Below are 27,635 nucleotides of genomic sequence, written 5' to 3' on the forward strand. Positions count from 1 at the left end.
AATATCGTTAAAATGTCCATACTGCCCAAAGCAAGCTACAGATTCAGTGCAATCCCTATCAAAAATACCAATGGCATTTTTCACAGAAATAGAACAAATGATCCTAAAATTTATATGGACTCACAAATGACCACAAATAGCCAAAGCAATCTTGAGAAAGAAAGAACAAAGTTAGAGGTTATCATGCTCCCTGATTTCAAACGATACTACAAAGCTATAATAATCAAAAGAGTTTGGTACTGGCACAAAAAACAGACACATAGATCAATGGCAAACAACAGAGAGCCCAGAAATAGATCCTTGCTTATATAGTCAATTAATCTACAACAAAGGAGGCAAGAATATACAATGGAGAAATGACCGTCTCTTCAACAATTGGTGTTGAAAAAACTGGATAGATCCATGCCCCCCCCAAATGAAACTGGGCTGCTCTGTTACACCATTTACAGAAATAAAGTCAAAATAGATTAAAGACTTAAAAGACCTGAAACCATAAAACCAGACTTAAAAGTCCTGAAACCATAAAACTCCTAGAAGAAAACAAGTAGCAAACTATTCGACGTTAACTTTAATCATGTCTTTTTGGAACTGTCCCCTGGAGCAAGGAAAACAAAAACAAAAATAAATGGGACGTCATCAAACTAAAAAGCTTCTGCACAGAAGGAAAGGAGCAACAGAAAGAAAAGACAACCTACTCAACATATAAGGGACTGGAGCACGTGCTGGGCTGTGATAGAGCAGGGGGGTAGCCAGATTAGCCTTATGGTGATGGCCCAAGGCCACGGGGGACTTGGACCCTGCTGAGGCAGGGCTTTGAAGTTTAAAAGGCTCAAGTCGTGCTTATCTTTGCAGCCATTTCTCTTGTGAGACATTAAATTGGGGGTTTGGGGTCTCCATCCGTTAAGGGACACTGTATCCCTCCTTCACAACAAACCCTGCTCATTCTCTCTGGCCCCCAGTCGCTGGGCAGAAAGAGCGGTCCGCTGGGACCCGGGACCTGGAGCTCCTGGAGGCCGCCCAGCGCACCTGCCCTACGGCTGGAGCACCTACCTCCCAGGCACCGCCCCTGCCCGGCCGCCCTGGCCGACCCACACCTGCCCGACCCGGTGTCCGCCCTTTGCCTGCCCGCTCCGCCGCCGGTCTGCCCCAGGACCTGTCGCCCGGCCCTGCGTTCAGTGGGTAGGAGGCTTCCCGGGTCGCCCGGGCACTGCCGCCAACGGCCAGGAGGACGGGAAGCAGCACCCGGAAGATGCGGCCCCGGGCTACCTGTGAGTGCGACCCCCACCGCGGGAGGAGGAAGCGGGGACCTGGGCGGGGAAAGAATTGCCCCCTCGCCCTTGAGGGGACCGCCCGGCTGAGCCAGAGGGTGGAGCTGGCGTTGGAGCCGGGTCTTCCCGCAGACCTGGGATCAGGAAAGCGAGAAACCAGCCCAGCAGAGGCCAGTCGGCTGGGGGTGCGGAGCAGGTACTCCCTACAGCGTTTCCTCAGGCTCCCTCTGCCTGTCCCCATCGGCCCAGTCGGGGTGCATGGCGGGGCGCGACGGGGGATCAGTGAGTGGGACAGTTACCTGGAAAGTAGGTGACCCCAGGACCCAAGGAGCTGGGGGGCGGGGCGGGCAGGTGACTGCAGGGTTGGCCTGGACGGCGGCGGGCGCCAGCAGGGGGCGGCCAGCTGCAGGTTAGATGCACCTGTGGCTCCACCTGGGGCTTTTCTGGGTAGTGAGGAGTCAGCCACTGCTCCGTCCAGCTGATCAACCCAGGAAACTATGAAAAGTGAGAGGCACTGAGACCGCCCTTTTTAGGTCGCTGGGGACATGGGTGGGTGGGGACTAATTAACTCGGAGTGCCCCATGGTCACTGAATCTTTTTATAAGGCTGTTATTATTTTTTTCCATTTACCTAATTACTTGAGACCGCAGAATGTTTGGGAGAAAAACTAGGAAAGAGGGAAGAAAAGACCTGTTATTTCATCAGTTATTTTCTCTTTCAAGTCCTGTCTTCCTGACTGTAGCCTCTGTCCTGTCTTTTCAGTGTGTCTGGGGTTCCCGTGTTGACCACCCCACCTCTGTCATGCACACTCTTCCTGGTGGATTTTGCTGTTTTCTTTCTAGAGCTGAGGACCCTGGATTCCTTTTCTGCAAGGCAGCAAATCCTGTACAAAACCAGAAAGTTCTCTTGGCCTCCTAAAGGTCATCTCCCTGTCTCTGGATGGCAGATCATTAGCCATGAGGTTTTTGTGAGACTAACATTTCCAACACTAGCTTCTGGTTGTGTGGTCACACGCCAGAAAGTTCAAAACACCACCTTTTCTGCTCCATCCCCCAAAGGGTAGGAAAGCCAAAATTTAAGATTTTTGATTTATTGTGTGCAACCAAAAATGGTTTCCTACAAAACCATTTGTTTATGAACTGGTTTTGGTAACTCATGTGGATTTATAGGATAAATGGGTGGAGATACATATCTCTTTTGGGGGAAGAAAACAACTCCCTTGGGACTTCTGTGATAGCTCTCTGAGGAATTGTTTTCATTATTTCCATATGATCTACTTACAGTACCATTTTGCCGGTTACTTAGAGGAAAATGCGGGATACTGTCAGGTTGCCTTGCCATCCACAACTTTGCCACACACACGCACACACACACCCAGCCTCACCAGTCATTCATGAGCAGTGAGGTCCTCTCACTTACAGCTTTGCCGTGACACCAGGAATTTCACCAGTTTATTCCTGGTGTGACGTGGTGTGTGTGGTTGTGAGGAATGTCACGTGCAGAAACTCAGAGCCATGTCACCTTCAATTTTATGAGCAAATAAAGGTTGGACAAAGTTGCTGGAAGCAACATTTCAGTGGTGACTTCGGTCAGATCCGTCCCAGGTAGACCTGGGAGGACGTTCAGATTGAATGGATGAAAAAGTTAAGCTGCGACCACCCTCGCCTGGGGCACACAGTCACCCTAATTTTTCAAACTTAGGGCAGCAGCATGTCAGCTTTTAAAGGTGGCTTACCTTGCAAACTTGCTGTGGTGTGCAGGTGTGGCACTTGCCAGCTCTTCTGCCACAAAGTCTCAGTTGACGGGACAGTGACACCAGTGGTCACGAAGGCCAACAGAGCCTGGAGTCACAAAGCAGCTGAGCCCCAAGTACGGCTGAGTCCTCCAGTCCTCCTGGCCCCTCAAGGACAGAGGTGTATCTGTGACTACCTCCGGGACGAGGGCCTTTTGTTTGTGTTGGCCAGGCTGCCAGTGACAAAGCTTCCTTGTTCCACCTCATCCTGTCCCTACGGGTGGGGGAAAATCCCACTGGTAGGAGTGTGTTGGGTTCAGAAGTGCCCTCTTTAGGGGCCGTGGACTGAGACCCCAGGACCTCCTGGCCTGTAGCCTGGTATACTATAAGATTATTTGAGGAATGATTTCTTCCCCAGTGTCAGTGTCCAAGGCCAGCCTGAGTCCCCTGAGAATCTGCAGGTGGGAGAGGACAAGACACACGCACACAGGCAGATGCACATGTGTGCACATGCAGACATGCACATATACACACATGCACACTTAGCAAGGGAGCCAAGGAGGAAGTCCAGTGCCTTCTGGCCTGTGCTCTGAGATGGAACACCATGGGAGGACACGTCTGTGAGCTGCTGATGGCTTATTACCTTACGAGGAAAGTCCAGGTCCTGGTTACAGAAATCACAGAAGGGTCCTGGACTCGATGCACTTCCTCCCCCGCCCTGTGTCCCTGGGCTCCCAGCTTTCCCAAGACGAGTTCTCCCTGCTGCCCAGTGTCTGGCCAGCTGCCTGCGTCCCCCACCCCTCTGCGATCACCCATAGAGCCTGAGCTCCTGATGCGGACGTCCAGGCCACAGACAGGTTGGACCCCAGCTCTCCGCGCACCGCCTGCCTGCCCCGTCCCTCACCTCCGGGCCGGTCTGCCTCCCCCTGGTACCTGCAATGCTTCCGTGACTTTTATGCAGGGCCTGCAGCCGTCCCTGCATTGTGGCAGTTTGGGTAATCCTGATCGGTGAGCTATTTAGGAGGTAAAATCAGAAAGACTTGGCAGCCGATTGCCTGTGAAGGGATAGGGAGCTATCCCCTGGGCCTCCAGTGATCTAGGGGTGGGTAATGCCTTTTCCTTAGGAATTGAGAGGAGGACATCGAAGCCAGCCAGCCAACCAGAAAGATGATCTCCAGGCTCTTTCTGCTGTGGGGAACCTTGAGGGTCTCCGCAGGCTTGTCTCTGATGATAATGACGGGTTTCGGGGCTTCTTCCAGAGTTATGGGGACCCTTCGAAGGCTCACAGGGCACTGGTTGATGCAGCAATAAACAAAGCAGATGAAGCCCCCACCCTCTGGAGGTCTTGGGCAATGTCGGAGCAGACTCAGGTGGTCGCAAAGGGAGTGAGTGAGCCAGTTGTGGCTTTTAGGCCCACGTGGGGCATATTGGTTCACACGGGCCCTTGGTGAATCGTGGACATTGGCATTTGAGGAACCTCAAGACCCCAACCAGGAGCAAACAGAAAAACGGTCATGTCTCGTTTGTGTTATCTGCTACTGTCCCGCTCACGTACCTGGCCTGAGCAAAGTCAGCCACATCACGGCGGTTCACCAAGGCGGCTCTGGGCCTTACCTGTCCCCCACCTCCCCGGAAGAATTCCTCTTCAGAGCACCTGCTGCCTTTGGTGCACGCATGCGGGTGGGGTCGTGGGCGAGAATCCAGCGGGGCTGCGGATGGCGCCTGGCCTGGGCATCCACCTTCCTGTCCGGTCTGTCCCCAGGCACCTTGAAAGTCCTCTTCTTCATATTGGCGTCCGTGTGTGCCTGGTACTCCGGGTACCTGCTGGCAGAGCTCATTCCAGACGTACCCCTGTCCAGTGCTGCCGACAGCATCCGGAGCTTTGGTGACAGGCTTGTCCTCACAGGTCAGTACCGTGGGTCATGGTAGACTAAGGCCTCGGCAGCTCGGTTTGGGGGAAAAGTGGGTCCTGCCCGAACGGCCGTTTTACGTTGATGGTGATTGGGTGGGGGTTGGAGGAAATGGCTGGTCCTTTCGTGCCTGAGCGATACCAAGACAGCTATCCCTGCCCGTCCCGTGGGACACCCCAAGGCAAAGCAGGATGCTAGGAAAACAAAGAAACTTTACGTGCAGGACATGTTAAATAGCAATATGCATTTGGAATCCAACTCTAACTGGGAATGAAGTGAAAAGACAAAGTAGCCAGTAAAAATTATGTTGTTAAACATAATTTTACACAGGGATACTGAAGTAGTCCTCTGTACCCGTTTTCAGAATCTCATTGTGAATAGATGTGTATTTGTAATACAGAAATAATTTATACAAAATTAATTTATACAAAGAACTGGGTAATGATAAAAATGTTTTTGTAAAAGCCTTTCGTTTTCAGTTTGAGTTGCCTTTTATGACCAAAAAGAGAGAGAGAGAGAACTTTCTAGGAACTGACTGTAACTGGGATATTTGTATTTTAATAAGGTTGTCACAGTGAATTTGCTTGGAACCAGAGAGACATATTGCATACAGACTGACGGGGGCCCAGCGCTATCCGTGGGATTCCCCTCGTGTGGAGGGCAAGGACACGCCTTCAAAGGGCTTCCTTTCATCTTTTTTCCATTTTCACACAAAATGGGAAGTCCTGTCCTGGATATGGCTTGCCCCAGGAGCCGCCTCCGACACCAGGTGTTTTAGGAGGGCTCGTCAGGATGGTTTCTGATCCCCCATCACGGGCCAGGGACGCACATCACCCTCTCCCTGTGACAGAAGCACCTCAAATTAGGGGAAACCAAAGGTGTTGGGAGAGGTGTGGCAATGGCCGGCTGTGGCTTGGAACCCCCACTTGGAGGGCCACGTGACTGCTTGGGGATCTGGTGGGCTCAGAGGCTGGGGGTTGGGCCTCTAGTTCGTGCTTTAGTGCTCCTGTGGCTAAGAGTACCAAGGGGACTGCACTGTCCGCAGGGCCACACTGGCCTTGCAACAAGGCTTATTTCCTGCTGTTCTCAGCAGTGCCCAGAGAGGGGCCCCCAGGATTGCCCTGAGCATAAGCACAGGTGCCCTGCCCAGGTGCTGTGAGCAGACGGAGACGAGAGATGAGCACTGGGTACTGAGAGAAATGAGCCGAGGAAACTGACACACAGAGCACCGAACCCCCGCGGCCCACGCCACCAGCAGAGACCGCCTGAGCTCAGGGCCCTCACGGCCAGTCACCCTGCCCGTAGGCCACCTTGTTTTCACTCTCAATCCATGTGGGTTCTTTCCACTTTGTTATCTATTCTTTGTAAATGAGCCGCCTCCCAACATGGGCAGGCCATGGAAGCCCTTGGACCCCGGCTTTGGATTTCCAGAAGCGAATCCTCATCCTGCAGTCTGTGCTCCCTCTTCTACCCCCTTTCCCCCCGGGCAGTTCTCTGTTTGGAATCTGCTGCCCCTGCCCCGGGCACCTGTCATGGGAGGCTTGGTGGCGCGGGTGCCCTTTGAGCTCATTCCTTAGGGAAGAGCCGGTTGGTGCCCGAGCCCGAGAAAGAAAGGCAAGGAAGTGGAAGCCTGCAGTTCAGCCTCACAGCGGCCTTTTTAAAATTTTAATAAATCTGAACGAACTTTACCTAGAAACCGTTCACTACTATTTTTACAGTGAAAATGTATTTTCAGTCAAAGCTGTTATTTGATGTGTTTGCAGACACAGCCCTTAGCTAAATCATAAAAATACTAATTATTTTATAAATCTCCCCAGCATTTTTGCAAAGAACTTTCTTCTTATTACCCTCCCCTCCCCCATTACTCAGAGGCTTAATTTCTAACCGGTTTAAATATTCTCCACTGTCTGAGTTGCTTTCTCACTGACCAGACTGTGGGGTCTACACGGGAGGCAGCCAGCGCAGGTGAAAGGTTGGGATGTATGCAGGTGGGGTCCTTATACCCAACCACGCTGTCGCTCTTCACGGCTCAGCTGAAAGGGCCGCAGGCTGGAGGCTTTGCTGTGGCTCTGATGCCTCATTCGGCCTGTGGGAATCTTTCTCGGGCTCCTTGCGATTCCATCAGACACTAGTTACCTGCTCCTGGGGTTCAGCTGGCTTTAAAGCAAAGCAGAATCCCTCCATTCCTCTTCTGGTGCTCCTCGCTGCGCCAGGTACTGAGCTGCTGCTGTTCTGTGTGCAAACTACCACATCCAGCGGCCCGGGGGACTCAGTGTCCTCGTGGCCTTATCGTGTTAGAACCTTTGGGGCAATGCCTGTGTGCGTGAGCTAGCACACCTGTCGGACCACCCAGCACATGAGCGTGAGGACTGGGGTCCTTGTCCTGGCTGAGCAGTCCTGCAGCCCCGTGAGGACAGTCAAGGGGCCTGGAGACACCATCCTTCTCCAACAGCAGAGAGCTGGTTCAGTGCCTCTCGGCCACTGTGGCCAGAATAGCAGGGTCTCCATGAAAGTGAGCAAGGCTGTGCCCTTGTTAAGAGGGAAAGGTCACCTATGGGAAGGGACAGACAGGTGACAGGTCAGAGGACGGTGGGCGCCACGCTTGCAGCACTCTCTCTAGACGGGGAACACTGGCTAAGCTGGGTGTCTGCAAAGTCAGAAGCAGGGCACACCCACTTTTCAACAGTGCGTTATACACTTTCAAATATTATGCTCCATGTGTCTTTAGGGAAGTTACCTCTAAATTGGAATAGTGAGTATTAGTATTAAATTGAAAAGAAAACTAAAGTAATGCACTGTAATGTCCCAAAATCCAGAAACACTGGGAGATACTCTATTTATAGCCCTTATTCATGTTCATAGTTGTATCCTTTGCTTTAAAGTTAGATCTCCGGAAACTGAGAAAAAAAACATACTGAGTATGTTATCTGAAAATTTAAGTAATGTAACCTACTGTCCAAGTGTGTTTAATCTATGTTTTCCAACTCTGCAGACGCCGTCTGCATGCATCGAAAAGTCTGGAAGGGAGTATATGGAAAGGTAAAACAGTGACAGTTTCTTAGAGTGAAAATATGTAGGATTTTTTCCCGCCTGTTTGCTTTTCTATTACTTCCACCTTTCTTCTGCAGATATTAAATAAGGAAAGATAAAAATCCCACGGTCCTTTCCCATTAAAAAAAAAAAAATTAGAATCAATAGGAAGAAAAATGGGTAAAAGCAGACCCAAAACAGCTGCAGTCCACGAGGTCTGACGAGGCTTCTATAGGGGACGCGGGGATCAATTTAGCTGACATTTTCACTGAATAGGTGCAGATTTCTGCCCACCAAGGGGCCAGATGTCCTTTCATTCATTTAACAAACGTTGGAGCAGCTGTGTGCACTGTCCCCACTCCCGCCCCGCCTTGGAGCTGGGGGTACAGTGGAAGTAAACAGCCCACATCCCTGCCCTCATGGAGAATTTTTAAGAAGAAAATTGTAGGGTATTAGAAAGTGATGAGTGCCGAGGAAAAGAAAGTCAAGCAGGGTGGGCAGGGCCGTGTGGGTGACAGTGGCGGTGAGAGCTGGGCTGGGGCAGAGGCGAGGAAGAAGGTGTGAAGGGTGAGGAAGCACCATGTTGTACACGCGCCCAAGAACTCTGTTTTCTCCTCCTGGGCCCAGCGCTGGTGCACACCCGCTTCCCTGTGGTCACCGAAGCTCAGCCCCCGTCCGGCTCTTCCGGTGGCAGCTGGGCCATCACAGCGCCCGCCTGCACTCATGCCTCCAGCAGGCCTTCTGAGCCCCTGCTCTTGCTCTTGTGGTCCTGGTATTCTAGCTCACGTGTCTTTACCACTCGATGGGCTGTGCTTCGTGGTCTTCAGTGCTCAATCGGAAAAGCACAGCCATCCATAAGACAGAGCCACGTCCCTACTCAAACTGGAGGAGTGACAGCACTTGCCGATATTTTTTCTGGAGACTCAGGGGCTTCAATTTGAACCAAGCACAGCACAGTGTGTTCTGTGGGCGACAGACAGTCACCCCGCCCCTGTGATGTGAGCACCTGGTAGTGACGGCAGAGCAGCACCCAGCAGTGGGAGATTCACTGGGTGGCAGGGCCAGTGTCCAGGGTCAGCTGGACTCACAGGCAGGTGCTCCTCAGAGGCTGACGCCTCTGAAATAGGGGTGCTGGATGCGTCCACTCCAGAGCCTGCCAGCGCTGATGCCACAGCAGCCCAGGCAGAAAAGCTCAGTGCCTCAGGCTCAAGGAAAGGGACAGGGTTGGCCATCGCCAGAGCGGTCAGGTGTGTGTGTGCGTGTGTGTGTGCGTGTGTGTGTGCATGTGTGTGTGTTTCAGTGTGTGTAAATGCAGAAGCTGGATAGGTGCTCTGAAGATGGCCGTGTCTTTCTTCACTTCCACTCATAGGCCCAAGTAATCTTTCTTCAATTGTAATAACAAAACACGCATTGCGTGCCAAGCATGTGAGTTACATGGCCAGTGACGGGCAGTAATTCCTGACTCTTTCAAACTTGTTATGCCCACTAACCATCCCCTCCTTTTGCACATTTTGTACTTTAAGACAAAAGCAGATTGGATTAACTTAGTATTTTTGTTTGAATTTCTGACTCTCCTAATGAAAATGGGTGATCCCTTCCGCACTCCTGTGTATCCCCCACAACCATCAGGACGTGCGGGTGTGAAGTTCTAGGGCAGAACTGGCGTGTTCATGGTCAAGCAGTGGGCTTGACCATGGATCCTTGCATGATGCGAACTCTTACGTCCTTGTTCATTTCAGCCCCAACCCCCAAAAGGCAAAAATGTGACCACTGGACCTCGTGCCCCCCAAACACCTATGCCTACCGGTTGCTCAGCGGGGGTGGCAGGAACAAGTATGCCAAAATATGCTTTGAAGACAAGCTGTAAGTACCAGTGTGAACAAGGCAATGGCGGCCCCACTTGGTTCCTTCCCTTCTCTGAGGCTAGCCAGCAGCAAGTCTGCCCGCAGCAGAGAAGGGCTCCTCCTTGACCTCAGGCAAAGGCTGGGAGCTTGGGGTGGGGGGGGTGGGGGACACTGAGACTGCCACGCTGTGCTCCTTGGGGAGGATGTGCATTGTATCCTGTGGTTTTATGTGTCCCCGTGTCGAACTCTCATTTCCCAGCAGGTAAAACAGGCCTTAGTGTCTATGTCATACTCTTCCTTGAATATGTGGCATAGCCCTACCAAAGTCACGGGAACACCAAAATTCAGCGGACTCAATTTTTCTTCCGTTTTGTTGCATGACTCCCATGGATTAAAGCAGTTGTAGTGTCCCTTTGCCGCCCACAACTCTTCGTTGCAGGTCTGTGTGACTGCCTTACCCACGAGAGCCCAAATCAGCCCTGCACTTGGAATTATCCTGGCCTAGTGTGTCTGTCCGCTGGGGCTGCCCTAATAAAAAGCACAGACTGGGCGGCTGAAAGTACAGAGACTTATTCTCTCCCAGTGTGGAAGCCAGAAGTCCGAGATCGAGGTGTCAGTGAGGTTGGCTCCTCCTGTGAGAGAGAACGTGCCCCGGCCCCGGCCCTGGCCTGTAGGTGGTCCTCTCCTCCCTGTGTCCTCCATCATCTCCCTCTGTGTGTCTGTGTCCACAGTTCTGCATTTAGAAAGGACACCAGGCCGATTGACTTAGGACTTATTCCAAAGATCTTAATTTAACTCCCTCACCTCTTTAAAGGCCCCACCTCCAAATAAGGTCACATACTGGGATTCTAGGGATTAGGATTTCAACTTTTGAATTTTGAGGGAACACAGGGCAACCCATCACACATATATACATTAGGTTGGTGCAAAAGTAATTGCGGTTTTTGCCATTTTAACCTTTTAAACCGTGATTACTTTTGCACCAGCCTAATAGCTAAGGAAGCTCAGGTGATTTAATAACCACTGCAAATGAGGGAGGACACAGGCTTTTCCTCACACTGAGGAGGGAGCATCTCCTCACCACCATCCTGAACAAGTCATGAGACTGTCATTTGGGTTTGATCAGAATCCAGCATTTACATTTACTGACTGTCCAAAGAAGATTCGGGGTTTAACTGGATGATATGGGTATTTTATTGAGTGCGAAACAAACAGTTCAAGAACAAGGAGACTTCCAAGCCAGAAGTGGTTAAGAAGCTCGGCACTCGGTAGTCCCACCTCGGTGTGTAAGCACGAATGAGGGAGTGCATTGTTTTCTACTGTAATTTGTTGCTAGAAGCTTACACTCCTTTCCGTTGCGTCAGCTTCCTGGTTGGTAACTACGGTGGTATACTGACGTGAAGAAAGCTTAGGTTTTGTTTAAGGGTCACAGTCAGCATTTCAGGGAAGTCGGGACGACTTTTGGTTCTGTGACTGTGTCTGGTCGAGGGGTTTCGTCAAACCGTGACCTACAGTTTATTTATTTATTTTATTAGTTTCAGGTGTACAAAACAAGGTAATAGTTAGACATTTACACCCCCCACAAAGCTACTACCCCTCTGACATCGTGTATCCGTAGCTGTTACAGTCCCACTGACTCTATTCCCTATGCTGTACTCCACATCCCGTGACTGTATATACCGGGAGGTGCCAAAAAAATGTATACACATGATTTGTATTCATCTTTTGTTATCAGTATATATTGAGTATTACAATTTTAATACAGTTTTTTCCTTAAAATGTGTGTACATCTTTTTAGCATCCTCTGTATATATTTAATTATAGTTGACGTTCCATATTACTCAGTTTCAGCTTCAGGTGGACAGCGCAGTGGTCAGACATTTATACCGTCCGTGAAGTGGTCTCCCTAATAAGACAAGTGCCCATCTGACCCCCTACAAAATCTTTACAACATTATTTTTTTATATACATTTTATTGGGGAATATTGGGGAACGGTGTGTTTCCCCAGGGCCCATCAGCTCCAAGTCGTTGTCCTTCAATCTAGTTGTGGAGGGCGCAGCTCAGCTCCACGTCCAGTTGCCATTTTCAATCTTTAGTTGCAGGGGCACAGCCCACCATCCCAAGCAGGAACTGAACCGGCAACCTTGTTGTTGAGAGCTCACGCTCTATCCAACTGAGCCATCCGGCCGCCCCTCAGGAAGCTCAGCAGCAGCTCATTGTCTTCAATCTAGTTGTGGAGGGTGCAGCTCACTGGCCCATGTGGGAATTGAACCAGCAACCCTGCTGTTCAGAGCCCGTGCTCTAACCAACTAAGTCATCCAGCCACCCCTCTTTACAACATAATTGATTATATTCCTCAAACTGTATTTCATATTCCCGTGGCTATATTGTGATGACTAATTTGGACTTTCTAATCCCTTTACCTTCTCCCCTATCCTCCTACTCTTCTCCCACCTAGCAACCCTCAGTTTTTTTCCTCTGTCTCTGAGTCTATTTCTGTTTTATTTAATCATTTATTCTGTTCTTTAAATTCCACATATAAGTGAGATCATATGGCATTTGTCTTTCTCTACCTGACTTATCTCACTTAGCATAATATTCTCTAGGTCCATCCATGTCATTGCAAATAGTAATATTTCATTCTTCTTTATGGCTGAGTAATACTCCATTGTATAAATATACCACTTTTATCCAATCGTCTATCAATGGGCATTTCAGTTGTTTCCATATCTTGGCTATCGTGAATAGTGCTGCAAAATCATAGGGATGCATATATTTTTTCAAATTAGTGTTTTGTATTTCTTTGGATAGATACCGAGCAGTGGAATTGCTGGGTCATAAAGTAGTTCCATTTTCAGTTTTTTGAGGTACCTCCATACAGTTTTCCATAGTGGCTGCACCAATCTGCAATTTTACCAACAGTGCACAAGGGTTCCCTTTTCTCCACATCCTCGCTAGCACTTGTTCTTTGTTGATTTATTGATGATAGCCATTCTGACAGGAGTGGCGGTATCTCGTTGTGGTTTTTATTTGCATTTCTCTAATGACTCGTGATGTTGAGCATTTTTCATATGTCTGTTGGCCATCTGTATGTCCTCTTTAGAGAAATGTCTTTTCATGTCCTCTGCCCATTTTTTAATTGGGTTGTTTGTTTTTTAGTGTTCAGTTGTATGAGTTTTTTTTTTTTTATAAATTTTGGATATCCGATGTACCATTGGCAAATATCTTCTCCCATTCATTAGGATGTCTTTTTTTTTATTGATGGTTTCCTTTTCTGTGAAAAAAAAATTTTGTTAACATGACTGAAGCTTCTTCATGACTAAAACATGTTACATACAATAGTTACATCTGCTTGTCTTTTTGTTTGTTGTTGGCTTGCTTGGTTTTCCATGTAGTTACATCCATGTAATCCCTAATCTTTCCTCTAATTAAAATAAATCTTCTCTCACATTAGCTGTTTACCAACTTCATCTTCTGGAACCTTCTGCCCCACTCCGTCCAGCCAGGTTGCTCTGGAGACCGCTGAGCCACTGTCATCTGGCAGCCCTCTCCCCCATCATCCTGGGGGTGGCCTTTGTCTCCTGCTCTGAAATTGGAGCCCCTGTTTCCAGGACACAGTATCTTCCGCTTTCTCAGCTTCCTCCCTTGCTTTGCTGGAGCACATTCTCCAATAACATCCTGAGAAAAGGGTAGAAGGAGAGGTAAATTTTTAAAAGATTCGTCATATTTAAAATGTATTCATTCCCCCTCACAGTTAATTGCTAGTTTGGCTGAGTATAGATATCTAAATTAGAAATAATTTCCACTTTGAATTTTGAGGTCATTGCCTGGAACCAAAGTACTCTCCCACCAGCGATGTTTGAGTGTGCTAACCAACCATGAGGAGGCACTTCTCAGGTGTCCAGCGGCAGGGAGTTGATTGAGCCAGAGTCCTCACTGCTGCGTTCCAAAATCCATGGCATGTTTGCTTGAAGCCGTGCTTCCATGAGCTGTTCCTAGCCAGTGATTGAGCACTGTTAAAGAAAAGTATATTCATGACACTTGTTGAAGATAGTAAAGCAAACTTTATTCAAGGGGGCCATGGCCAAAGTTGTAGGGACCTCTGTAATTGGGTCTTGCAGTGAGGGAAAGAGATTGGACTCCAAATACAGCCTGGGCAAGTGGGAATTATAGACAAGGAGCGGAGTGGGGTTGGTGGATAGACACTTATTAAGAGGAATTACATCGCGGGTCAGGGGGATTCTAGCTCAACTGACCTAACAGGATTCTTGCCGAAGGGAGGCCAAAGTGGTCAGATATCACCTGGGTGGTGGGGGGCAGGCTGATGGAGGTTGAGGGACCCAATCAGATATGGCAGGTGATCAGATACAAGGTGGGGGGTTCTAGTTAAGCTGACTTGGCAGAATTCTTGCTAAAATTGGATAATGCAGAGATGAACACAAAAATCAAAAAGTTGGACCTACTTAAAAAAGAGCTCAGGTGAGGCTGAATAGAGTTTGGGGAAGGAGAGCACAGAGGGGTACCAGGCAGGCCCAGTTCAGGGTGCCCTGCTGGACCCTGCTGAGACTGCATGGCAATCTAGTCCACCAACCTTTACCCTCTTTCCCTCACTCGGGGTCAGACTTGCAGCCCGGTAGGACCGCTCTCCCCAGTTAACCCACCCCCACCCCATCTTCTCTCCAGGCACTTCCCCTGATAAAAATGCTTGTTTATTTAGTTCTGTTCTGGTGTCTGCTGCTCAGAGGACTCAGATTATCATGGTGAGAATGACTGTTTCTCCACAGTCTCCAACACAGCGTGTTGACAAATATTTTGATCTTTTTGCCATTCCGTGAGAAGAAGCTTAGAGTCTCAGATGAGATTTCTACTTGGTTCTTGCTCTTGCTGTGAAGATCTGTTTGTGCTGAGAGGCTTTGTATTTATTTTCTGTGAACTATCTGTTCATATCTCCTGTCCATTTTTATTGTTTTTTTTTTATTTTGGGGGTTTTATAAGACACTTTTTACTTAAAATTGAGGCCTCTTTGGAGCCGTCAACATGGATGTGTGTGTCACACATAAGTAAACCTAACTTATGGCATGAAACACGATGGACATAAAATGAGTGCTGGAGGGTGCTTTGCAACTGTTTAACAAGAAATAAGTATGCTGTTTTAAACCACCACAGTTCTCCATTGAGGCTGAATGCCGGGAAAGGCAAACCCCTTTGGGTCAGACCATCTAGAGCAGGATATATAAGATGGACTTGCAGCTCCATTTTGTCCACTTTTATTTTTGTCATTGGACTTTGTTATTGATTTACAAGATTCTTTACATATTAAGGTAATTAGCCCTTACTTTTCTTTTCATTTCATTTATTAAAATGGCATTTTAAAATATGCTATACCTTAGTTAATTTATGACCTTTAACAAAACAAAGAAAACATACACATATAGTGAAGGCAAAAATTTTTTAAATTTTAAACCTCAGCTGGAGCCACCATCTGATTGGAAAAATTATACTCAAAGAAATCTTCCCTCCACCCTCCACTTTGTTCTCCTTGCTCTCTGTTCCCAACTCCATTAATTTTTTTTTCAGTTTCTGATTTATCCTTCCAGTATTTGTTTTTATGTCAAAATAAACAATGGTATGTGTATAATTAATATATACCCATGTTTCTGTTTGATATGTATATATATACATATATGTGAGTTTTATTTGTGTGTATGTATAGTTAATATATACCCATATTTGTGCTTTATATGTTTATATACACATGTATGTGTGTGAGTGCATTTGTCTGTGTGTGTGTGTACATAAAAAGCAGCAAAATCTATACAGAGTTTTGCACTTCACTTTTTCACTTAACAGTGTAATAGAGATCACCGCATATCAGTACATAGAGATTACCCTCATCCCCCTTTATGGGTACATAGTATTCTATAACATGGACGTGTCATAGTTTATTCAACCAGTTCTCCACTGATAGATGCTTTTAATGTTTGAAATCTTTCAGTGTTACAAGTTATACTGCAATGAATAACCTTGTGAATATGTTGTTTTGTTCTGAATTATAGTAAAGTGAACACTTGTGTAACCAGCATCCAGACTAAGAAATAGCACACCACACACCCTTTGTGTACCTCTTCCGAAAGGCAGCCCTCCCTTCTTACTGCCCAATGGTAATCTCTATTCCGTCTTTTATGGTGATCATTTCCTTGCTTTTCTTGATAGTTTTATGGCCTAAACATACATTGCAAAATACTATTCTTTAATATTATCTATTTTGAACTTTATGTAAATGGAATAATATTGTGTCTAACTTCTTTTGCTCAAAATTATATTTGTGAGAATTATCCTTCATGATGAGTGGAGCTAGTGTTCATTGATTTGTATTGCTATGTAATATTGCATTTCATGAATATACCACAATTTGTTTATTCGTTCTACTATTGAATGACATTTGGATCATTTCTAGTTTGGAGCTATTACAAATAATGTTCATGTCTCTTGCTGCACATATGCATATATTTTCGTTGGGTATTCTTTTGAGGGCATCCTACAATTGCTCTCAACTTCAGTGTTACTCTACAGGGACTCTTGAGATTCAATAACAGCTAATACTTATAAAGTTTGTACAGCAAAAGCTACAGAATAAAAGCTTCTGTATTGTCTGCTGGTGGTGAATTCTCTCAGTTTATGTTTCTCTGAAATGTCTTTATTTCATCTTCATTGCTGAAAGATATTCTTCCAGGTTGTGTTGCTTATGATTTTCTTTCAACCCATTCAAGATACCATTCCATTGTCTCCTGGATTCCATTGTTTCTCTCGAGAAGTCAGCTAACAGTCTAATTGCTTATACTGTGAAAGTAACTGCCTTTTTTCTCCTCTCTGATTGCCATTAAGACTTTTTCCTCATCTTTGGTCTTCAACACTTGTACCCTACTGTGTCTGTTATTGTTGCTTTATCTTATTGGGTTTTTTTTTGAGCTTCTTAAACATGCAAGTTTTGAAGTCTTTTATCACATTTAACAAATTCTCTATCATTGCATTTTCTACCCCATTCTTTTTCTCCTGTTCTTCTGAGACTCTTAATGAAATGTGTTAGATTTTATTATTATATTTTCTATAGCCTATAGTCTATGTTGTATTTTCCATTTTATATCTCTCTGTCCTTCATGTGGACAGAGCTATTTTCCTCTGAACTGCTTTCAAGTTCTTTAATTCTCTCTTCTGCTGTATCTAATCTGCTGTTAAACCAGTCCTTAACTATGGACTTTAGTTATTATTTTAGTTTTAGAACCTCATTTGGTTCTTTTTCTAATCTTCATATCATTTTTTGTAGTTTCCAGTTCTGAAATTTTCAATTTTATTTGCCACCTTCTTGAACATATTAAGTATAGTTATTTTAAAGTCTATTGGATAATTCTATTATTTGGAGCCCTTGTGAGAGTGCTCGTTATTATCTGTTGTTTTCTTCTGGTTCCATTGGCTCTTGTTTATGTTGGCTTCTTTCCTTATGGGCATATTTGATAGTGTGCTAGACAGTGCATCATTCAAGAGGTTTTTTGTTATTTGTTGTTTTTGTTTTTGTTTTAATTAAGACAGTAGATGACATTATATTCTTTTTCTGAGGATTTTTGTTTACAGTCAGGGACCTGGAACCATTAGCAGAATAGAATGATCTGAATAAATGTTAAAGACTGAGATTTTTCTGGGCCACCTAGTTGACTTAAAACTGGGCTGCAATTATATTGCTTCTGATTTATTTATGGTTCACTCGCACTTTTAGAATTCAACCCTTTTTTATTCCAACCCAAATAAGATGTAGGGAATTTAATATGGTGAGCCCTGGTTTCCAACTTTTGTCCCCCTCGCTTCACATGGTTGTCAGAAGCACTACTTATCTTCTTGGGCACTTTTTCTAGAATCATCAAATGCTTGTAGGATATAAATAGCCTTAAATGCTGGACTCAGCACCTTGAAATTTAGTCTTCTTATAAATCTTGACCTGGGAATTCTTTACTGCCTTATTAGGTCTCTAATATATGGAAGCAGACTTTTTATTAAGTCCCCCCCCCTTTTTTTTTGGTTTATTTTTCTTTGTGAGAGAATAGGTTCAGATTACTCAACTTTCCATTATCATACATGGAAGTTGCTTTTTGCTTCTTTTTCAGTTCTTATGGAATATTCTTTAAAATTGTTCTAATGCTACTCTTCCAAAAAGGACTTAGCCTAGAAGGCTTCCAGGCAGTTTAGGTAAACTTGTCAACAGCAGAGTATTCCAGTGCCATACTCACTATTCCAAATTCTTTTCATGAAACTAATATATCATTGATTCTACAACTTGACTTGTGTGCACACATACACAAAATTCCCAAGATCTTCAGAAATAATTACTATCTCTAGGAAAGTCAGTCTTCTTCCTGGTTTTAGGACAGAATTCCTGTGAAGATGACATTTCATATTCTCCAATTTAAAAGTGAAAATTAAGTGAAGTTATATAGGGGCTTATTTAAGGAAATAAACTGGGTTATATTCTGGGGTCAGATAAAAGGATCTTCAAGTATCAAGCAAAATCTCCATTCATACACTAAGGGGGAGAGAATGTATAGATGTTGATGCCAGACTTGGGCTGGATCCATCTCTTACTGCTCCACCTCTCCTTCATATTTATAAAACAGAAAAATGAATGCTTATGAGGTGGTTGAGAATTCAGTGAAAACATATTTGTAAAGAGCTTGTGCTAAACAAATATTAGATTTTCCTCTCCTTGACCGTTTGCCTAAATTATAAGATTAAATGCAGTTTCCAAGTTCCCTGAGGGACTAAGTTTATAGAAACTTAGGAATAGATGTGTGTGGAGTGAGCGTGGAGGTGACATTCAAGGGACTAGGGTCAGGCCAGTGCATATCTGCGAGGGAATGGTAAGTGACAATGGATGGGGCAGTGATTCTGCCAAGAGAAGATCTGATGGAGCAGGGAGGGTTACCTGTTGCTGAAAGAAAGGCCTTCTTTGACTAATGTTTGTTTACATTTCAGGATCATAGGAGAAAAGACTGGAAATGTTGGGAGAGGAATAAATATTGCCATTGTCAATTGTAAGTTATTAAATGTTTTCTTTAAAAGTTCTCTACAAGCTCTGGGAAATGATTTTCAAAGATACCTTGGGTTTTTGATGATTTTTGCACATGACCTAGTCTAGATTTATATTTTAATGTATTTTAAAAGTAAATATTTATTTATTTTTACAATGCCTCTCACTTTACAGATTATTTGTGGTTCTTAAAATAAAAAAAAATAAATAAACTGAAACCAAATATAAATAGACTTAAAACAAAAAGAAAGAAGGACCTGCAAAAGGCAAGGTTAAAACCAAAAGAGCAGACCTAGAGCCATAGACTGTCCTCAAGTTGAGCACCACATTTGCTCTCCGCTTCCTGGTGGACCAGCAGAGGGTGACACCACTAGCCAGTTGCCACCTCTGTGTAATAGAAGGTGACAAGGTCCTTGGGTGGGAGTGAGGAGAGGGCGGGGAACAAAATCTGGCCTCTTCTTAGGCCTTGGAAAAACATTCTGTCATGATTTCCCTAACAATAAGAACTGTAGCAGGTTGGAAAAAGGAGGTTTCACACAATGTCATGTAAGCAAGCTGAGATCATAGTCCAGGGACATGGGGGGGCTGCAGAACCCAAGACAAAATGTGCCCCACATGATAATCTGGCGGGGAACCTCAAATACGAAGTAGAAAAGGCTGAGCTGGGGCTCTAGTGTCTCTGTGGGAAGACGCAGGTACGACAGAATCAAATCTCCCGGGACGCAGACAGGAAGGAAGTTCTAGGGCAGCTGAAGAGTCCTTTCCCTCTGCCCCACACTGATAACATCCATCCGGGAAGGCAGCCCTTTCTTCAGGCTGGCTCATCACAGCAGCCATGCTTTCTGGCAAGAGACGGAGAAGAAATACCCCATTTTGAGAACTGTGGAGCCACACATGCACCCTGAATCCCGATGAAGTTTCTTTTAAAAATTGTTCCTTTTATTTTCAGATACAACTGGGAAAGTGATAGCAACACAGTATTTTGATATGTATGGCGGTGGTAAGAAAAACTCTTTTCCTCTTAAAATATAAATGAATTATAAACATAAATTAAGATTTTTTTGAAAAGCACAAACAAAAATGTCACTCAGTCTTATTTTGTCCACTGAGAAAATTGCCAGAAGCTCATGTGAGTATTCTAGAAGTTTCATCCATAAATCCTCGTAGTCTCTAACAGAGTTCATATAATGAAGTTTGAAGGCATTATCTAGAAAATCCCTTTTCTCTGATCACACTTGTCCTGGATCTTTTCCCTCTGGTCCCTCATTGGATAAGGGGAAAGAAAAAATGTTTTTAAAATTGAATGTATGTAAAATCATGCAGTCAGCATCTAGCCCTGAATATGGTCACAATCACCGTCTTGTACCTGGTCCCCACTGGGCTCGACCCACCCATTCCTGGTCCCGCAGTGCCCACTTTCCACCAACCGTTTCTCCATTCTCAGCACTGGGTCTTGACTGCCATTGTCGGTCAGGATATGCCAGCCCCTTTTATTTTTATTTTATACTGAGAGTTATTAAAAACAAGTCTCTATGAAGATAATGGGGAAGTATAAAAAGAAAAAGCCAGGTGAATCTTTAGAGGAACTACGCCTTTTTTCTCTGCAGTTCATTTAAGCATAACTATAAGAACAAGCCCCAGTGGTAGGTAATGGAGTTTGAAAGGCACTTTCCTCTTTTCTCCTGTAAGGCATAGATAGGTCACTTAGCAGAGACGTGCCCCTGCCCAGTCTGGTCTGCATTTGTCCGTGTTCCTCACGTCTGCCCTACACGTCAGGGCCTGGGGCTGCTCTGATCTGGGATGCTCGTGACCTGGGATCTCGTGTGTGGGCTGGGCGTTCTTAGACAATGCTCCACGTGGGCTGCCAAACTTGTTGCTGGTTTCGAGTTTGATCAACAGAATCTTAATGATCTGATCGAGCTGCTCATTTCAGATGGTCCCACCATGGAAGCCCAGCAGCCGTTTCCTAGTAAAGAGCTAGAGGGCCATTGGCATGGGACTTGGAGTGGACCCAGACGCTGAGGGCAGAGGAAGCACAGCATGTAAGGCCAGAGTCTCAGTTAACAGAGATCCTAAAACTGGTTTGCGTTGACCCGGCAGATAACTCTGGACCGATGACAAAGTTCATTGAGGGCGCTCCTGCGAAGTCCCTGCTCTTCATGGTGACCCACGATGATGGCAGCAGCCGGTGAGCGTGTGCAGCTTTATCCCAGCAGTGGGGGTGGGGAGGAGAAGGCAGCGGGGTGCAGAATGCCAGGCCTCCTGAGAGCCCCTCAGTGCATCCTCTAGGAAAGCACAAAACTCCAAGGAGCGAGATGCTTCTTTAAGGAAAAGGAATGGAGATCATGACGAAACAGACTGTGTTCCTGAGAGCATGGCCGGCCAGTGGAGCACAGAAGTACTAGAAGTTAAGGGGTACGTGCAGGGAGCAAGACAGAGCGTCCACTGACCATAGTTAGAATAGCGTGGCCAGAAGAGCTGCACCTGCAGTGGGACTTACAGAAATGTGAAAGGAAACTGAGAAAATGCCTCTGTATGAGGAGCCAAAAGAGGCTGCAGGCCTGCCCGCGCAGTGCGTTCCCTGGGGAGGAGCTGATCTAGCTGGGTTCCCCCACCTGTGCTCTTCTACGTAAACAGGCGTCTTCACTGCCCTACGACCACGAGCCTCGAAGTACTCATTTGCATTACTGTGAATTTCTAAGATGGGGCTACTGATTTGTTTGTTTAACCTCAGATTTCCTTTATTTATGTTTTTGTCCCCCGCCCCTCCGGTCCAAGCCGTTGTTTCTCAGTCTAGTTGTGTAGGACACAGCTCCCTGGCCCATGCTGCTGTTATGAGCTTTGCGCTCCCCCAGCTGAGGCAGTGGGTCGCCGGCCGACAGTCGGCTGCTCATGGCAGCCCACGGCGGCCCACGGCAGAGGCTCACAGCAGCCCCACTCCAGGTCGAACTGTTGTTCACAATCTTAGCTCTAGAGGGCGCAGCTCACTGGCCCATGTAGGAATCGAACTGGTGTCCTCGGCGCTAGGAGCACAGCGCTCCAACAGCCTCAGCCACCTGGCCACGCCTCAGGTTTTATTTTTAATAAGAGTTTCTTACTAGACTGAAGTTCCCTGGGAAAAGACTCCGCTATGACTCGTTTTGGAAAATCTGAACTTGTTCCTCTTTTCCTTTTCCTTTCTTCCCTCCTTCCTTACCTTACTCTAAGTTGCCCCCTTTTACAATGATAGTAGTGTTTTAGACGATTGTTTTTCTTTTTGGATACTGACTTTTCTGAATATGAAAGGAACGCTTTTTTATTTCATCTTTCCGCAACGTCTGCTGCCTCATTTTGTGGTCAGTAGACAGGAGAGTTGTCAAGGACCGGAAAGCACTGTGGCTGAGTGTTGAGGGTATGATTGAACCCAAAACACAAGGGCTTTTCAGAGCTGGGAGTTACAACGCTGTGCCCAAAATGAGTCCTAAAGAGTCCTGGGTGTTGTCACACGCTTAACTAGAAATCTGACATAATCAACAGATTGGTGACCCATGAACGTCTTGGGTGCCTTTTGCCTTCTGTGTGTACCCTAGGAGATGAGTCACTTTAGAAATCTGTCTTAGGACCAACACTGGAATCTTCCCACGAGACATTCAGACTCTCTCCCCTTTGCCCCCAAGGCTGAACGACGACGCCAAGAAAGCCATAGCAGCACTTGGGAGTAAAGAAATCAGGAACATGAAATTCAGGTCGAGCTGGGTGTTTCTTACAGCAAAAGGCTTTGAACTTCCTGCAGGAATTCAGAGAGAAAAGGTGAGTGGTGGTAGTTGTTTTTTTTTTTTTTCAAGTACTGTTGATATACAATATTGTGCTGGTTTCCTGTGTACAATATAGTGGTTCAGCATTTATATACCTCACGATGTGGTCACCAGGACAAGTCTAGGAACCATCGGTCACCGTGCAAACTTACCAAAAGCTGAGTGGTTTTTAAATGTCCCTTCCCACAAAGGGTTAGTATGATGCGAGCTGGGATTTGACTAGCTGCGGTTGGTTACAGCTTCCTGTCTCCAGTACCTTCCTGCATAAAGTGCTTGCCACTCAGGGTCCTGGGGTGACGGCCCTGGGGCTCACTGTTCACATCCCCACTCAGGGTCCTGTTGCTGCGTTTCCTCATTCCTAAATTTGGAAAAGCCACACCTTGCGCTCAATAGGCTCTTGATGAGTTATTATAAGTAAAACAGTCCATTACAAGAGGTTCAGAAAACTTTCCCATTACATCAGCATTAGAAAGGCACTTGACTGAAGTTTCAGTTCTCAAATCGCTTTAGACGTAGAAAATTCTGCACAGGCTGTTGGTATCGATCTTCCGTCATGCTGCAGCCGACACTGGGGGCCCCGTCTCTGTCCCTTGTCTCTGTCAGGGGACAGTGACAGTACTGACCATGGAGGTGGTCTGGAAGATGACCAAGCCTGTCCATGTGAAGTACTGAAAAGAGGGCAGGCACCAGACAAACACTGGAGAAGTGTAGCTTTCATTGTTGTTATTGCCATAACTTGTTACATGATTGATTTGAAGCCCCTCCCATGAAGTCCTTCCTTTTATCCAAGAAAAGTAAACAGCAAAAGAATGAGGTTCTAATGTATTAGTCACCTGTGAGAGTTCCAGCTGAGGGTTGGCAAAATGTCATGGGATTTACCAGCTGATGCCTCTGGGACAGTGGCACGGCCCCTGTTAGAGGGTGTGGCTCTCCAGGAACCAGTGATGAGGGAGGAGGGACCCGGCTGTGTGTCAAGACCTCTGACTCTTCTGGGAGAAGGGCCTTCTTTCCACAAGCTAGAAACAGAGAGGGCAGAGGTCTGAATGTCTCCAGGGCGCGCCACCGGTTACTTCTGACTTCAGGCTAGGACATTTGGTCCCCGTCCCCTCGTTGCACGTCTGGCACAGTGATGGGTCTGGGAAGGAAGACAGAAGCAGCACGGCGGCTAGGCCTCTCTTTGTTGGCAGGTGGGGGAGAATGGAGTGGATGAGTGACACTTCTGTGCGGCCACCTGACCAGATAACTCGTTACAAACACCCAGAGAAAGCCCTAGAGCTGCTCTTATGCCCTCCTCAGCCTCAGGATTCATGGTTATTTTAGCATGCATCTAAAAGCATGTTTTCTCGTTGTAACTTCCGTGTTCTCCCATGGCCAGGAAGCCAGTGCTGCAGAGCATGTCAGGAGCATTTACCTGGGGCCCCTGTCCAGCCCTCTCATTACTGATGATCGGGTCTGGACACCCAGTGTCCAGCTGAGACTGCACAGACTTGTCCTAATGAGTAAGGCACTTCCTGGGCTCTGTGCGGTGCCCTGAGCCACCGCTGCCTGGACCTGTGGGAGCGAGGTGAGCCCGGCACGGCCGCGAGAGGGGGCTTGATGTCCAGCGTCAGGTTGGCAGGGGCCATGTATGATCCTGAGGTGAAACCTCACCTCACTGGGCTTTGGTTTCCTGATCTGTGCAGTGACATGAAAGCTAGGTAATGCTTCAGGGCCTAGCAGTGTGACATGGCTACGTGTCCCATGTGTCCTTGGCTTTCCTCAAGCTGACTCCTGTGGTAATACAGGATCATTGTCTCCTCCATCCTTTGTATGATCTTCAAGCTTTGTCCAGCTAGCTGTGTGGTCTTAGGCAAGTTACTTAACCTCTCTGTGCCTCAGAATCATCTCCTGTGAGAAAGGGATAAAGACAGTACCTATCCTATCAGAGCCAAAGGGGATTAAGTGGGAGCAACAAGGAACTCAGGGCCTAGCAAGGGGCTGACTGAGCAGCGAGTCCCATAATTCAGAGCAACTGGTCCTTTCCAGAGCTTCCTCTGATCTTTCTCACCAGTCCACCCCAACTGTCCTTCCCAGCCTGAGTCTCCTTAAACACATGGACGCCCAGGCCTTATACAGGCCACCTGAACTGGAAGCTCAGAGGGTGGGGCCTGGCCAGGATATTCTGATGCACAGAGAGGGTGGACCCATTGCTTTGAGACCCATTCTTATGAGAAAATGGCAACCCCATCCCATGTGCACATCCAAACTCCCCCTTAAACATCCCCGCTGGCCTTTTTATGGAAATTGACAAGCTGATCCTAAAATCTGTATGGAAATTCAAGGGACCCAGAATAGCCAAAATAATCTTAAAAAAGAAGAATGAAGTTGGAGGACTTGCACTTTCCAATTTCAAAACTCACTAGAAAGCTACAGTGACCAAGATGGTGCAGCTCTGGCATAAGACAGACACAGGGACCGATGGAATGGAACCGAGAGTCCAGAAGTAAGAACACACTTTTTGGATCAATTGATTTTCGACAAGTGTGTCAAAACCACTTAATGGTGGAACGCATGGTCTTTTCAATAAGTGGTACTGAGACAACTGGATACCCACATACAAAAGAATGAATTTGGACCCCTACCTCACGCCATATGTAGGAAATAAGTCAAAATGGGTCAAAGAGCTAAATGAAGGAGGTAGAACCGTTCAACTCTTAGAAGAAAACGTAGCCATAAATCTTCATGACCGTGGATTAGGCAGTGGTTTCTTCGATATGATACTAAAAGCACAAACAACAAAAGAAAAAATAGATAAATTGTATTTCATTATAATTTAACATGTATGTGCAGAAAAGGATACCCCCGCAAAAGTGGTGAAAAATCAAATAACCCAATTTTAAAGTGGGCAAAGCGTCTGAATAACATATGTTTCAAGAACACATACAGATGCCAGCAAGCACAGGAAAACATAGCCATCACTAGCCACCAGGAAAATGCCAATAAAAGCCACAACGAGATAGCACCTCACCCTCACTAGGATGGCTATAATAAAAAAGACATCGCTGGAAATGTTGACAAGGTACTGAGACAACTGGACAAGGTGTGTGACAAGGGTGTGGAGAATTTAGAACCTTCATACATTGCTGCAGGAAGTGTAATACTACAGCTGCTTTGGGAAACATTGTGGCAGTTCCTCAAAGAGTCAGGGTGCAGTTACCATGTGACCTAACGATTCCACTTACGGGCATGTACCCTAGAGAATGAGAACACATTCACACAAAAACGTGTACATGATGCAGAGCGTCATTATCCAAAAAGTGGCTGTTAATGGATAAAAGGTCTTATTAATGGATAAAAAAATGTATAAATAAAATACGGTATAGCCATACACTAGAATATTATTCAGCCATAGAAAGAAATGCAGTTCTGATACACACTATGGGGATGAAACATGCTAAGTGAAGAAAACCAAACACAAAAGGCCACATTTCATTTTACATGAAATTTCCAGAATAGACAAAATCCATAGAGACAGGAAGTAGATTAGCGGATACCTAAGGCTGTGGGGGATGGGGGCTGACCGTGTATAGATATGTGGTTTCTTGTCAGGTGATGAAAATGTCCTAAAATTGACTGTGATGGGTGTATAGCTCTGTGAATATACTGAAAACCATTAAACTCTGTACACTTAGGGTGAATTTTGTAGTGTGCAAATTATATCTCAAAGCTGTTGCATTAACAAGGATATATAACTAGAATTCCAAGGTTTAGAATGCATATTATTCTTTGTAAGCATTGAGTTAAGACGTTCCATTATCTGTGAAAGATTGAGAATATAAAGGACTAAAGCCCGTGTCCATATGAACCCACATGTGCTGAGCTAGGAATTCTAGGTACCCTAAAAAAATAGAGTCCTGCTCCCAAAGAATTGAAAACTGCACGTTGGAACTGTGCTGTGCAGTGCAGCAGCTCCTAGCCAAATTTGCATTTGCATTTGCATTTATTAAAATGAAATGGAATTGAAAGTCCAGTGCATCCGTCGCACCAGGTACATTTCAAGTATTCGTAACTAGTGGCTCCTCTATTGGACAGTGTCGGTCACAGAACATTTACATCAGGGCAGCAGGTTCTGGAGTTGCATTAAAAGCACGTTCAAATACTAGTAAGAAGCATGTTGAGAGGAAGTCCAGCACCCAATGTGGGATGGAGCAAATTCCCTTCTAGGAACTGATTCTTTTAGAGGACTTCGCGCATAGCAGACACATGAAATACTTATACAAATAAAACAAATAAAGTTCCTTTCTTTCCTTGACACAGATCAACCACTCCGATAACGCGAAGAACAGGTACTCGGGGTGGCCTGCAGAGATACAGATAGAGGGCTGCGTACCCAGAGAAGCAAGCTGACGTGGTGTGGCTTTAATAAAGGTGGTGTTTCTATAAACAAATGCATCATGGGACGACCCATGCTTCTTATCCAACAGTTAATATTTGATTTGGGGGGGTTGATGTCAACTGGCCAATATTACTAGTTGCATGAAATCTTGGCACACAGTGTTTCTATGCCATTATTTATATAGTGAAAATATTAATGAGCAGGAAGACTGAAACGAATGGACTTTGTTAAAGAGAATAAGGGGGGTTGACCTGGAAAGGAGAGGGGTGACCAGGTGTGGAGCGCCTTCATGAGCCTATCTAAGTTTGACATCGTAGCCCAGATAGCTCTGCAGAGAACAAAGCTTTCTTTCTTTAGCACGGAGCACACCTTCATTTGAGATAGTCGTCTCCTAGGAAAATGAGCCACGGCCACAGAGCTGGGCGACTACAGCTTCCTGGGTCAACCCCAGTGGAGCCCTTAACTTCCTGTGGGTCCCTGAACTTACTCTTTCATGACACAAATCCGGGTACCTGCTGCTGTCTGCCACCAGGGGTGCAGTTAGTGAACCAGACACAGTCTCTGCCTTCCTGAAGGGCTGTCACTCCAGTGGCCAGCCTGTTTAG

At 46.1% G+C, this 27,635-nt stretch overlaps 1 protein-coding gene across 2 annotated transcripts; it reads left to right on the plus strand.

Moving 5' to 3' along the window:
• Positions 1-1,076: 1,076 nt before the first annotated feature.
• FAM3B (FAM3 metabolism regulating signaling molecule B) lies at positions 1,077-27,148 on the plus strand. Of its 2 annotated transcripts, none has more exons than XM_033122942.1 (8): positions 1,077-1,268; positions 4,763-4,906; positions 9,680-9,803; positions 18,807-18,865; positions 19,811-19,861; positions 20,962-21,049; positions 22,518-22,650; positions 24,031-24,204. In XM_033122942.1, the coding sequence occupies exons 1-8, from the start codon at positions 1,250-1,252 to the stop codon at positions 24,187-24,189; spliced, it is 777 nt and encodes a 258-aa protein (XP_032978833.1). In that variant the 5' UTR covers positions 1,077-1,249; the 3' UTR covers positions 24,190-24,204. The 2 variants fall into 2 exon arrangements, with proteins under 2 accessions (XP_032978833.1, XP_032978842.1); XM_033122951.1 differs by lacking the exon at positions 24,031-24,204 and adding an exon at positions 26,952-27,148 and having other exon boundaries at positions 1,080-1,268.
• The last annotated feature ends 487 nt before the right edge of the window (positions 27,149-27,635 follow it).

The sequence above is a fragment of the Rhinolophus ferrumequinum genome, chromosome 2 (assembly GCF_004115265.2).
Source record: "Rhinolophus ferrumequinum isolate MPI-CBG mRhiFer1 chromosome 2, mRhiFer1_v1.p, whole genome shotgun sequence".
NCBI lineage: Eukaryota > Metazoa > Chordata > Mammalia > Chiroptera > Rhinolophidae > Rhinolophus > Rhinolophus ferrumequinum.

What these genes read in the sequence shown, in the direction of transcription:
- FAM3B (XM_033122942.1), top strand. An exon ending in TTTTGATATGTATGGCGGTG is followed by an intron (nt 19,862 to 20,961) that starts GTAAGAAAAACT and finishes TTGACCCGGCAG; the next exon opens with ATAACTCTGGACCGATGACA. An exon ending in CAGGAATTCAGAGAGAAAAG is followed by an intron (nt 22,651 to 24,030) that starts GTGAGTGGTGGT and finishes TCCCATGGCCAG; the next exon opens with GAAGCCAGTGCTGCAGAGCA.